Genomic DNA, 14445 nt, shown 5'->3' with positions numbered 1-14445 from the left:
GTTCCTGGGTCACCGCAGATTCTCAAGGAGACCTGAGTCTGCTTATACATCTCAACTCCAGGAGTGAGCAGAGAAATATTGTCTGTCTCAGCAGAGCCAGAGCCCAGTAATTTCTATCTCATGGCTTTATGTAGTTTTCAGAGCTTTATTTAGGCATATGTATATATACATAGGATATTTAGAAGGGAAGTCAGGACAAGTTAGATGCCTAAATTTACGAGCTGGACGTCTAACACCTTTGTCAATCTGGCCTGCAGCCCCTATTTGCTGACTAAAGACTTGTGCTGTAGGTCCTTACCGCACTGTCCATGTAGGCCTCAGTCCAAATAATGTCGTGATCATGGCTGATGACCATGGGACGGCTGAGCACATGCAGGTACTCCATCACATTCTCCTGGACATCTGCCAGCGTGGATATCTGAGTGTAGTAGCCTTTGTGGAGAAACAGAGGTGGAGTCACTCTTCTAACACCCCTTCCATATTTATAAATGAAAGTTCATGCAAAGTTAGAAAACTGAATGTCAAAGGCTATATCTACCCAAACAGCTTAGTCTGCTCTTTACAAAAAATGCCTTTACATGCCTTGCGTGGACAAGTCTTTGTCTTGTTGAAAACTAGAATTTCAAAGCATTGGCTCTGTTCTCAAAATCCCGGTCCAATGCTCAAGACCAAAGAGTCTTGGTATAACCAGAATCACGCTAAGCAGATGTAAAATGTTGCTTTGAGTCTTAAGCAAAAACATCACCAAATCAGGCTGCCTTCAGTCCTGGAGGCCAAACATAAGCAAACAAACTATTCCACCAGGCTACTCACTTATCCTGTTCAATTTTATATACAGCCTAAACTCCCAACTTCTTTTCCAGAGTTTTTCCAGCTGATCTGATAAGTTATGTGATGTGGAAGCAAATTTGGTGTGCTTGAAAACAAGGAGCACAAGAGCTATATAATATGTCTATACAGAAGAACCAAAATCAAGGAGCTTTCTTCAGAGCTCAAGTTTGGTAGGTGAGAAGCCTAGTGCAAAGAGAGTATTTTTGGTCTTTGCTTGGTTGTTCAGAAGAATCCATTCTCCCATTTTATGATAAACTAACAGCACAATTAACTCCCTGTCACTAATCTTGAAGCTGAATATGCAATCCAAAATCCAGGCTTTTGTCTCATCTAATAAAAAATAAAAATGTTACATGTGATTCATGGTGCTAACAGATGACTGTTTGAACCTTGAACATCCCCACTCACAGACATTCTGCATGCCAGGCACTCTTTTCTGTCAATTATTTTCAGTAGCAAATGTACCAATGCATTTCACAGTCTGCTGGAGACACTGCTCAGACAGAAAAAGAGCCAACATACCTAGCTAGTCAATCCCCAACTTCAGACTCCCCACCCCCCCTTTCTTTCCCTCTTTAAGAGTGATTATGATTTTGCAAGCATTGCTGGTTTCTGGCCTTCTCCAGATGTACTGAGATCAAGTCATGCCCAAACATGACTCTTTGACTCAAGAGGGGAAAGACTTGTATTCCCCTCTTCCTTCCCCCTTGTGAACTCTGATTGATAGGGCTAAATGCACTTTTTAAGCAGCCCCAAATGCATAGGGATCACTCATCTACTCTGAATGGATTGTCCCATTCATGCCATTTCATGCCAGCTACAATGAATATTGGTTTTGGGGCAGGAGTGACAAGCCATTCTGTTATCCCAGTGAAACCAATGGCACACAAAGAATTTGGCCAGAGTCTAGGGGTTAATCTGCAGATCTTGTGAAAAATGCTGCAAAATCTTTAAAGAAGAGGTGTTTGTTTCACATCTCAGCCAAAAGACATCAGGTTTAGTGACAGAGGTTTAGACAGATTGTCAAAAGTCAGCCACTGGGACTGAATAAGCACAGGGACTTAGGCGGACTGCAGCCAGCATGAATCTCGGGCACAGTGTCCCTTGGCACTGTGACAAGAAAATGTGGTGGTTCATCACTGAGGACTTGTGTTACCTGGACACAGGCACACTTCATGTGGACTAGCAGGCTCTGCTTTTTTCCTAGGAGGCCTTCCAACTAAGGGCTCAGTGGGCCCCAGTTAGGGGCCCACCCCCTCAGTGGGAAAGCCATAGAGGGGTTGCAGTCAACGTGTGATGTGTGTGATTGGCACTGGGGAGCCATTCCTATACTGCACCTTTGTTGTTGCAGGCGATCCATTTCACGTTGGGGGCAAAAGTGACCTCCCGTCCAATGAGGTAAGTGAAAACCCGGACCTGGCAACAAGAACACAATGTTAACCTAATTAAGTTGTAATGTGCTACCAAATCCAAATGGCTGAAGTTTAACATCCCATTATATACTGGTGTGAATGCCTACTTGAGGTGCAGAGCAATAGCTAAAGCAACCTTTTGCCTTCACATGGAGACAGGAGTGTCTTTATTTTGTATTTTATGGGCTGGAACTTTATTATCAATTACAATAAGCCCAGAAAGCCAAGTAGCACTCAGGATCATCTGAATAAGAAGGTAGTGTGAATTCTATTAGATTTTATGATAGCAGCTCTGCCAGGCACTTGCCAAGCACATGCAGAGAGGTTTATAGCTCACAGAAATCCTTTACCTAGGGGAACAGCTGGCCACATGAATCATTAGAAGAAAACTTCACCATTTCTCTTGTGTTTGACCAATAGCAATTAAGTGAATCCTGAAATAAACAGCTTTAACAGCACCATGCTCTGGTCTCTCTGTAGGCTGCTTCTCTCTCTTTGTGCATTGCCTTTAGCTGGGATGAGGTAAACAAATAAATCATAAGGGTTTAAGATGAGCCATGGTCTATTCCACTTTCACAGTCTGCTCTGCTAGCACAAGTCTGTAGTCTCAGACCTTAGAGTAAATAGGGCTGCAAGGTACCTAGAGAGGTCATCTGAGTCATTTCCCTGTCCACTGTCGGGACCAGTCATAGCTGAACCACTCCCAAACAGGATCAGTCGTGGATGGGATTAAAATTCTTTGTAGAGGTGTTTATTATTTAAAAATACTCAGTTCAGTCTTTATCATTGTATCAGGAGAAAATTTTGATCGTCCACAGCTTTGGAAAAAGATGTGTATGAGAAAAAGTCTGCATTGACCTGCAGATATCCATTTGTGATCCTATCAGGTCTAAAATCACCCCAGCGGACTCCTGTCTGGCTGCTCTGTGTTGTGTTTGCAGCAGGATGCATGCGGATATTGGAAGATGTGACTGCTCAGCTCTGCCTGGCATCCTGACTCACGCTCTTCTATTTCTGCTATGGCAGGGTAGCACCTTTCCTCACCCTTTCTATTTATCACTTCCCAGACAAACCTTTCGATCTGGCCAGTTGTATTTTTCAAACACAGCTTCATAATCCTCCACTGCTCCATCTGTGATCAGCATGATGGCTTGGTTACACAAGCCTCCTTGACCAGCATCTCTGAACTAAAAAGAGAGAGGAACAGCATTAGTTGTCTCAGCAACTGATTCTGTGTAATTACAGCATGTTTATTCATGATGGACCAGATCCTGACTCCTCATGCAAATCTTACACTATCTGCAGGAAGAGTTCTGCTTAAAGAAGGACTGTGTTTGTATGCTGCATATAATTTTTTTGTTTATACAGCCCTTCCTAACACAGGTGGTCACACATGCTTTATAGAAGTAAAATAACGAGAAGAAAATAAGTGCTGTGGAGAAAGGGTGAGACTCCCTGCTGCCTCACAGCTTGCACAGTTGCATTCATTTATGCAAAGTGACTATAGACTGACCATAAACACTGCCATTCTGATTTGACAGCAATTTCTGTCACTTCATATGGCAGGAAATGTGAGAGGAGGGGGAATCAGACTCATTATTTCAGGCAAAATCTATCAATCTGCCAAATAAAGAGTAGAGAAAGGCAGGAACACATGAAAAAAAAAAAAGGCTACTGCCATCGGAGCTGAAATAGGTTATGGATGTGCCAAATAGAAAGGCCATATGCTGCAATGACAGAGGACCTGTTATCTGTGAATAAGCAATATTTAAGGTAGAGTAGAATTATGCTAGGACTCTGGTACAAACATCAATATTCTGTTTCCAAAACACACACAGAGAGGTGTTGAAAAGGTGTGTTCTTACAGGCAAGCCAGAACCTGACTGTTTAGCCAGGAAGACCAGTCTTTGAAAGTTGCTTATCTAATGCTCCTGAAGGCAATGCCATTTGCCTCTTATGCCCTCACGTGCAGCAGCTCTAGAGAACTAAGTGCTTTATGGACTACCATCATAGGTGTTGAACTAGCAGTCACCAGAGAAAGTAGCAAAGACAGGCTTTGCTCACATCACAGAGCAAAAACAAGCAGCTATTTTGCTGCACCTCCTAGCTCAATGTCAACATGCACTTCTTCTCTTGCACAGCATCTCTCTGCTTTTATGCTTAGCCTGATCCACAAAGGAGGCTTACAGAAACTGATACAGATTAAAAATATGGAAGGAGGAAGATATGACAGCTCCACACAAGAGATTAATGAGAGGCAATGGCATGAGATAGTGAGTGTGTAGGAGACTAATTTGAGGGTGACTAAGGTTGTATCAGACACAGCAGTGACTTTAAATTGTAGAAGGGCAGCTGTATCTTAGAAATTAGGAAAAGTAGTAAGATTAATTAAGTAAAATAAAAGCAAGCACTGGGCGGGAGAACAGAGTGCAGGGTGTGGACTGGGACTTGTTAGGTGTTTTAAGTTTCAGTTCACAAGTCCCTTCCAGTTTGGTAATGCCATCTTAGGACAGAAGACAAATGCCTTTACTGATACGGATCCCCCTGCAGATTAACATCATGACCATCGATACCAGCCAAGTCCATACTCTATCACTTCTGCAGTAGGATTTCCCCAGTCATTTTACCACTCTTACCATCTCCTCTTCATAAAATTACCAGGTTCAGTGCCAAAATCACCATTTATGTCTGCAGTCCTGCCTCCTTCAAAATTATTCTTAATACCACTGAAATACATGTTACTCTACTGCAATGAGATTGGATTCAATAGCTTCTGAACAACCACCACTAGGACCACACGTATGACTCCTTCCCTCATGATTTCATAATAATCCCATTATTTGCATTACTGACCAGAACCAGGAGTGATGATCTGACATGAGAGAGAAGCAGGTTTAGCAGGGTCTCTGCTTCATTCCTAACTAGCTGTTCCTCAGGCAAGTCTTCCATGAGGGTTAATAAAACAGAGTGAGATCATTGGACTTGCTCATCTTCTTTCCTACCACCAAAGCAGCACATTCAGAGGGGAGACTAGCTGTACCTCTGCTGCTGTGGTCATGCCAACACAGCAGTGGCATCTCCCATGTCTTCCTCCATGTGGTCCACAAGGTCTGACTTTACCAGTGGTTTAGAAAACGGAGAAGATGCATATAAAGAGAAGAGAGGTCTGGAGAGTTTCTACACCTTATCCCATGGAAAAACCATCAGTATCACCCACACAGTTGTCAGAGCCCCGGGAGGTGTTGAAGCACACACACCACATGCCCAGCAAGGAGACTCAAGGTGGAGGCTGAGGGTGAAGGCGCGCAATAGGAACAAGCAAGGGATACTCTTAAGTGCAAATGAAAGGCAAAAGGTAGTTGACAGCCATGTGGGATCCTGCTGCAGACCACCAGATAGGAAAAAGACAAGGAGTCTCAGGTGAGCTATACCTAGGACAGGTATCAACTGTGTCCAGATCACTGGAGAGAACGACTAGTGAGACTGTCCATTACAGAGGCATAGGGCCACACTGGTGTGGGAGATGCTGTCAGAATCACGTTCAGATTGCAGATATGTGAACCTTAAAATTACGAAAGCAGCTTATTCCAGTCTGATGCAATCTACAACACATTTTGTTTAGGTGATTATTAAATTAACACTTAACTGAAGTCACCCGCCATTTCATCAAACTGTTTAAGACATCTCTTCATGTAGGTTACTTCAGACCTCATAATACTGAGATACTGAGAAATTAAATACAATATCGCAACCAGCAATCTCCTAATTATAGGAGTAGACAGTATTTTCAACAGGGAAAATGAGATCATCAGTATCATAGAAGTAGTGACTAAAAGGCATATTTAGAAAACAAATGAGTAAGAGGCAATCCTTGATTCTTAGGTCCTTTCATAACTGGCTGCAACAATGATCTGAGAGTATCCAAAGACCTTTTCACAGGCAGCTCTGTGTATAATTCTTTGCTCTGCCTGAAAGAAGGTGAGGAGCAAGATGGTCACAGACACGTCTGAAGAGGTGTGTGCTAGAGCTGCAGCGAATGGATGAGGCACTGAGCTATGCACTCTCCTCCATAGCTTTGGTCATGTTGCCAGGACTGACAGGCATGATCTAATTCATTCAAGGTCATATTCTCCTGCACTCCCTCATTTGTTCATTGCCTTTTACTTTGCAGTTATAGTCTGGCACAGAGTCACTGGGGAGGCAAGAGGAACATCAGCACAGCTCAGTGGCGCGTGCGCGCACTGACTAATGAGATACACATCTGGCCAGATGAACAAGCAGCCCCATCTCCTCCTGCCCCACTCACGCTGCAGCTGGATGCAGCCCTGCCTGTAATGCAGCACCCTCCACCCCTGGCCTCCAGAATTAGGAGAAATTCAAACTTAGTAGAGTGTCCCCTGAGGAGAAAATTAAGAGTAGAGAAAGAAACAGAAAGCCAATGATGAAGAAATGAGAGACAGAATTAAGTAAAATAGCATAAGCTGGCAAATAGGAAACCCTGAGTTTTGTGTATCCTGAAAAATATGCTACAAAATCCAGGTCCACAAAGATGTGAACAAGATCAGGGAGAAAATTTATAAACATTCAGATAAGAAGCAAGAAAGGGAGTAAAAAGAGTACATGGCCAGATGATAATCAACAGAGGTCTGACGCTTTATGGCCTCTGTGCTTCGTCATCAAAAGGCCAATATTGTCATGGCTGGCTGGATACACGCTGAAGTGCTAAGAAACAAAGAAAGGAAGGAATTACAGGCAGGATCATAAAGTGGTATGGTTAAAGAAGGTGGTAATTGAATGTATTCAAGTAAACTGTGCTCATCAGGAAGGGAAAGAACTGCCAAAGGTGTTGCTAAACTGCAGAATCACAGAATGGTTGGGGTCTGACGGCACCTCTGGGAATCGTCTGGTCCAATCCCCTGCTCAAGTAGGATCACTAGAGCAGGCTGTCCAGCACCGTGACCAGTTAGGTTCTGAAAATCTCCAAGGATGGAGACTCCACAACCTCTCTGGGCAACCTGCTCCAGTGTTTAACCACCCCCACAGTAAAGAGGTGTTTTCTTGCTTTCAAGTTTCAGTTTGTGCCCATTGCCTCTTGTCCTGTCACTGGGCACCACTGGGAAGAGTCTGGCCCCTACTTGCCTCATGGTCTGAGGCCTGACTGAGACTGTATGAGATACCAAAGGATGGGAGGGAATCAACAGAAAATGTTTTACAAGAAGGGAAAAACCTAGATGAGTAAATTGACCTTAAACATCTAGCACATTCCTAGAAAAATTAGTAACACAGCTTTCTTGTGAGTGCACAAAGGGAATGCTTCCCCACACAGGTATGACACAAGATGGCACAAACTCCTTTGACTTCTTACATCAGCAGATGGGTTTATTCTTTACATGGCGTCAGTTCTGCTCAAGTTGCACAGAATTTTATATCTCACTGAAAGCCAATTTAGTACCAGTTTCACCATTTTCCCAAAACATTCCCCCACCATTTTGGAGTGACCTATTCATAATTAACCTCATAAATTATGTCACTTGTGTTCAGCAGTGAGCCGAGGTAACATTACAACAGCTTGGTGTTAAGAGGAGAGATCATTCTAAGGTGGCCTCAGAGAATAGAACTTGGGATCTTTTTCCCTCCACAGTCAAAAAAAATCAGTTTTTAAAATACATGTTTACTCTGAGTAGATCCTGAGAAAGCAGGACCCATAACAGTGAGATTTTGTAATGCCTAATCCTAAGAGATTCATATGTAACAAATATATGAACATATATATGGCTCTCAGGATTAGGGGTGTGTGAGTGTGTTTGCATATATATATGCGCATACACACACATATAAGGCATATCTACCAAAATATATAAATATCCTTACAATTGGTTTACACTGGAAAACATAATCACAGGCTGAAATACAGAACAGGAGACTGAATACTGGCTGGGAAGGAGCACTGCAGAGGCAGATCAGCTGGATATGAATTAACAATGTGACAGTGTCTAAAGAAAGCTAACTGATGTCTTAGGTTGTGTTAAGAGGACTATTGTGTGTAAAACAAGAAAGGTAATTATTCTGCTCTGCTTAGCACTTGATAGCCCTCAGCTGCAGCACTTACAAACTGTTGGGAGCATAGTGTTTCAGAGAAGGCAGGAAACTGGAAGCAGCTGAGAGCAGAGCAGTGGCCAGAACAAAGGGTTATAAATCCTGCAGGAAAAAAGGATGAGAGAACAAGACCTGCTCTGCTTGTTGAAACAAAGAGAAGAGAAGGTAGCAGTGAGGTAGAATAAAACTTGAAAATAAGAAAGGAACTGAAAGATAGCACTTGATGCTTGAGAGTTTTGAAGTACTTTATAAATGCCTGTTTAACACCCTGGTTTCCCTGTGATGCAAATTTGATTGAAACTACTCAGTATGTGGCTAAATCGAAATAGACAGTTTAAGTGGCTTATCCAGCATGGCAGAGAATGGCAGGGGAAGCTCTGGCTAACTGTTCTCCTGAAGCTTTACCGTAAATTGTATCACAGATTAAAATACGCCCTGTCCACCCCAGAACATAATGGCAAAACACAAATATGGTGAGAAGTCGTGCTCTTCTTCAACCCCTCTGCTACTCATACCTCATTGAGTAGGTTGCTGTCAGGCTATTAATTCTATGAGCAATTGGACTAGGAACAAATTACCAAGGAAATTTTGCAGTTGCTTTCATTATAGATACTATTACTGGTTGTCTATTGTAATCAGCAATGTCTGTTTCATCAGTGTGATGTAGCAATTTTCATTTTTCTTCTCTTGCATATTGCATAACAGGATAGTCTGTGAGGAACAGGCACAATTACAAGCTGAGAATGGGAATTTTGTCTGATGGGAAGGGGGTTGCTATTTCCCAGGTTCCCCCTTCTCCCTCCTGCCCTCCAGCTTGGCTGCACACCTTAGCTGTGAGACTGCAGCAGCACCATCTCAGATTTGTTTCAGGACTCTCTGATGCAAACCCTTTCCCTCCTCTATTATTGATATTGATCTGACAAGCTCTAAGATTTCAGAGAGTCCTTAAAACATGTGCACACTTGGAGGTGCTGTTTTGCCTGGAGGAGGCTGGCTGTGGTACTTGCAGAGCCGGGGGTCCTCCAGCTGATGGTATGGAGGCACTCTCCAGCTGAGCCCTTTCCAGGAAGTTCACAGTTTTGGGAAGGCTGCTGCAGAGTAAAGGGGGTGTTTCTACGGTGGTGTGCCTGTGTATATCCAGACCCTGGGGCTGCTGCATGTGTACTGAGACGTGATCTCAGTCTCTCCTAAATGTCATCAGTGAGACTGAAATCCTGGGATGATACTGTGAAGTGAGTGAGGAGATCCTGCAGCCTTCTGCTGTGCATGCAGCCTTTCCATCATGGCTGACTGCAAAAAAGCCTCCCAGCTGATGGCTTCAGCAACCTTGGGTTTAGGCCCAGTTTGCTAAAGATGAGACAGCCATGGTCCATGCTCTGGTGGATGGGCTCCCTTCTGTCACACTGTAAGAAGGCTGCAACTAGCATTACTGGGAAAGGAAAGCTGGGTAGAGGAGGTGCATGTCCATAGCTCAGTTCCACACTCCCCTCCCTCCCCCCCCCCAAACGAATTTATGAAAGTTTGTTTCATGGACTTTCATACTACCATGAAATGGGCAACAGTACCCTTCTGCTTGCTCAGGAGCTTTTGCAGTTCTACCTGAGTGACCATACCTAATTCTTTAATCATGTCAATATAGATGCAGCAGAGATTTCTGGTGCTGCTCTCTGCACTGCTCCTGATTTTGTCTGCTTGAACCATATTTGTCAGAGGTCCTGCAGCCAGCAGAGACAGCATGGTGGTTTCCAGGAATCACATCAACTGGGTGAGTGATTCAGCACCTGAGTGCACCCTGAGCCAGCAGCTTCCAAGGTGTAAAGAGGAGAAATTTGACACTAGGAGTCACCTAGAGCACAGTCACCTTTCCTCACCTGCAGATGTCCAAAGCAAGGATGCTGAAATGTCTGAGTCAGTTTCGTTATCACCCCAAATCTGAGGAGAAGGTAAGACAGGAGGGAAGTAGCATCTCACCTTCTGAGTAAATAATGTTAGGAGGTTTTATCACCACTGGGTGCTGTAGCATCTAGTAGCAATCTCACCACTTTGTTGACCTTATTAGATAAGGCAGGATCAACAAGGATCAAGATAAGTGATTTCTACTTACATTGTTCACTGAGTTTTGGATGCTGAGTAGAGAGGAAAAACATTTTCTGTCTGCCAAAGAGGAGCTGCTTCTCTGTTACTGCAGTGTACTTATGTTAATCCACTGAGCTGAATGCACATAAGTATCTTTTCTGGAGGTATTTTTGTGCTGACTACATCAGATGAAGACTTTTTTCCTCAGTCTCCGCTTTCTGCCACATACCTTCCATTTCCCATGGGCATGCCTGGCTCAAGGTACACAGGGTTTTATAATGATCCTGCCTTCTGGAGGCTTGAGGATTGCCTGGTCTAGTGGGTCAGATTGCCAGAAGTCCATGGGTGGGCCATGCTTGCCAGAAAGGAGACGTGAGGTCTCCTCAGTCAGTGGAGACAAACCAGTTTTGATGTCTATGCTGGGCACAGCCAGTTGCTGTTTCAGCTGGGGCAAACAGGGCTTCTTTAGGCCTACGCTCCCTTCTTCCTGGGACCTTCAAAGTTATTCTGGCTGAGAGTCTGCCTCTTTAATCCGTTGTCATTGTAGATAACCAGTGCTACATTAGATATTAAGAAATAGATTCTCTGTTTAAATATTCTGATTTATAGGACTCAGGTCTATATAGGCTCTGAATCTTTTAAAGGTAAAATTAGTTTTGTTATGAAAATGCAAAGTTATATTTAGATGAATCTAGCAGACATCTAGTGTGTGTAATGGATTCTAGCTTTATACCATTACTGCTTCCCTGATCTCTTGAGTCACTATCTTCCCCCAAAGATACTGAATCATTACTGCTAGGAGTGCTGCCATCTTATTACTACAGTGACAATGCTACGCTACTATTCTCAGATTGCCATTAAATTCATTATGGCTGTTTAAGCTGACAAGACAGCTCAGCTACTGCCATCACGGAGTACAATTCTGATCATACTTGCACTAGGATAAGTCAGGAACAACTTACCATAGCCAGTGAATTTAAACTTAGTTTGCAAAACAATTAAGAGCAGAGAATCTTTCCCAGGACATCAACACCTCTGGTACTTTTGGCATCAATGCCATCATTATAGCTGCTAACATCATACTGTGTACTTATTTCTTTCAGCAAAGGCATTGACATCTACACGCCTACCCCACTGTAGATGGTGCAAAAAGGTGGTTGTGGGGTTCAGCTGAGTTCTTGATCCTTTTCGTTTTAACATTCCTTAAGAAACAGAGTTCACATAAGCCAGTCGTTCACATAAGGCAATGAAACATTTACAAATCTTATCACAGGACATGAAGACACTGACTTTGATTAATTGCCCTGTACCTGTGGTTTCTTCTGTATGAAGAACCCTGATCTGCAGAAGAGTAATATTCAAATAAATCTGAAGCCTGAGAAAAATCTTTCATGTCTTCATCATAACCTACTTACTGAGGCTCGCTAATAACATTACATAAGTAATATAATTCTGATCATAAGATCAGAATTATTGCCTTGAACTTCTCAGTTACATTTTATTGCCACCATCAATAATCAGGGTATCTCTATCCCCATGCTATCAGCAGTATTCACACTGATGAACGCAGTGCTCTCCCGCGCAGGTGCCATCCCCTCAGACCCAGGCTGGGGTCTGCATTGTTAGCAGCAGGAGTTGCAGTGCACTCCTCGAGAGCAGCTTGGGCCAATGCCAGGCTGTGGGCTCATTAAGGAAACACAAGGCAATAGCCTGACCAACTTCTGCCAAATTACCCCTGATTATTCCTGGTGCATGCAAGAGCAGATCCCAGCCCCTATAACTCTCACAGAAAACATGAGACTGACCGCAGGAGAAAATAAAAACTTCCCTCCCATTTAAAGTCCATGAAGATCTCGAGTCCCATGCTCCTGCCCCGAGGCTCGCTGCCCATCCCTGCCCATGCTGCTGCCCTCCATGGCAGCAATCAGCTGCCCCAAGGCATCATGCACAAACTGGGGCATCTCTGAAACCAGTTTGCCCCTGCACGCTGTTTGTCACGAATTCAGGACCCAAGATCAGCTCGCGCCACTTCGCCCTGCAGTGCTACAACAGCTGTACTGGTTGTTGGAAGCAGAGGGGAATGGCGTGGTGGGCCAGGGGCATGTGCACCCTGCGCGATTCTCTTACCTCCCTCAGGATTCTGAAGGACTCTGTCAAGGCCTTGTTCACAGTCCCCACTCCTTTTGCCTGCAGTTCATCCACCAGCTGTTTAAAGTGCTGGCAAGAAGAGAGACAAAGGCAGCGATGAGTTGCAGGTGGAGGCAGGACACTTTTATGGACAGGGAGAGAAAAGGGTAACCTAGAAATTGGTTAGATTTTATTTTGCCCTGATTTTGTTGTAAATGAAACCCTCAGAGAAACTCACAAGACGGAGAGCATTCTTGGTTGTTTTTTTTTTTCCTAAAAGGCTGCAGGATCCTTTGAGAAACTCTGCTGAGACATCACCCTCTGGAGTTATACTCTGTGACACATAGCTAAGCTGGGAAAGAAACTTGGAGAGAAAGTTGCTTGTTGAACACATGGAACAGGCCATGTGAGGATGTACTACTTCATCGTATCAATACACACAGGGAAAGGAAGAAAAAAAAAAATCTAAGAGCTAAAAATACAAGTCAGCCCAGAGGGCGGTGGAGCAGTCAGACACAAACTGACCACCTTGGGGCTGCAGCTGCTGAGCCCTCCTGGATCAGAGCAGCAAAACCCCTAGTCACAGAAAGTGTACTGGGGAAGTACTCTGGCAGAGGGTCAGGCCAGGCTGAGAACACGTTCACTGGAAGAGGGCTGATTTTTCTCCTTTCTGAGGGCTGAGAACATGGGGTTTCAGAGAGCCTTTGCTTCTGCTTGTGGTTTTGCCATGGCAGGTTCACTTGTGCTCCAGCAGAGGTGGTGCGAAGTGTGTCGGGACCTAGGGAAGCTGGTTGTTGCCACCAGCTGACCTGGTATTACAGCAGCTTTGCATAGGCAAAGGCATACCAAGGAGCCAGGAAAAACCACTGCTTTGGAGCCTGTTTCTGAACTACAAACCCACATGCTTTTGGGAGATAGTTGTTTCTTGTCCCTAGAGTTTCATGCCATCCTAACCCTATGTTCTTATTACACTAAGAGAGCTAACCTAATAGTGTCAATGGGAGTCTGATACTCACCTCTCTGTTATCTCTGTCTGCTTGGACCAGGATACCCTTAAAACAGGGCTCAATAAAATGAACATAATCATTGTACTGCAAAGACAAAATGAAAAGAAATGGGTTATAATCGGGGAAGAGGGGAAAAAAAATCAAACTGGGATTCATAAGTGGACATTCAGAAGAACAGTAATCAGTATTATGCTGCTTTATTCATTTTCCCTTGAGAATTGTATGTAGTGATCATGGCAAACTATAATTTTAATAAATCCTGTTTTTTTTTAAATAATGTGTTAATTGTAATTTTTTGCTAAGTTCCATCTGGGCACATCCACATGTACAAAGCTAATGTTTTTTTCACTCAGACATCCCAGAGTCCTCCATATCCTCCAGAGTTCTCCATACTAACTTGTGCTCCTGGCGTCACTTCCAGCACTATTCGCACATACTTTTGACTTCTGGAGATGTTATGTGTCCCCAGCCATCAGCTGAAGCTTGCAAATGACTTTAGCCTGAGCTCTGATGTCTCTGGCACACGGCTGAATGACGACAACCGATCAAGTAACCACACATCAGCTAACTGTGATAATCAGTGGCGTGTGCTGCTGGACATGAAGCAAAACATACCAGTGTAAACCTCTTTCACTAAGGTCCAGATGAGTATATTTACCATATATTTACAGATGACCTTTCCAGCTCCTTAATGACTTCCCTTCCATTCTCTGCCAACACTGTTCACTCCTCCATCCAGCCATCTATATAAAGACAGAGCTGTGACCACTGGAGTTTCTAGCTATCTTACACAATGAGAAGCTATCAACAAAAAGCAGGCTGTATCTTGGTGATCAAGCCCATAAAAACTTGTGTTGGAAGGCCTGAGAGAGACAATGCTTGAATTAACTTTGAAA

At 43.7% G+C, this 14445-nt stretch overlaps 1 protein-coding gene across 1 annotated transcript in view; it reads right to left on the bottom strand.

The window, feature by feature from the left end:
- Positions 1 to 14445, bottom strand: part of CACNA2D4 (calcium voltage-gated channel auxiliary subunit alpha2delta 4) — a 136087-nt gene that overhangs the window by 99955 nt on the left and 21687 nt on the right. The window contains exons 9-13 of the mRNA XM_067307017.1: positions 13559 to 13633; positions 12543 to 12632; positions 3317 to 3430; positions 2169 to 2247; positions 299 to 432 (exon numbers count right to left, since the gene is read on the bottom strand). Of these exons, the coding sequence (XP_067163118.1) occupies positions 299 to 432; positions 2169 to 2247; positions 3317 to 3430; positions 12543 to 12632; positions 13559 to 13633 (492 nt within the window). The remainder of the gene's footprint in view (positions 1 to 298; positions 433 to 2168; positions 2248 to 3316; positions 3431 to 12542; positions 12633 to 13558; positions 13634 to 14445) is intronic.

The sequence above is a fragment of the Apteryx mantelli genome, chromosome 1, assembly GCF_036417845.1.
Source record: "Apteryx mantelli isolate bAptMan1 chromosome 1, bAptMan1.hap1, whole genome shotgun sequence".
Classification (NCBI taxonomy): domain Eukaryota; kingdom Metazoa; phylum Chordata; class Aves; order Apterygiformes; family Apterygidae; genus Apteryx; species Apteryx mantelli.
This window is presented reverse-complemented; position numbering and strand designations above follow the sequence as displayed.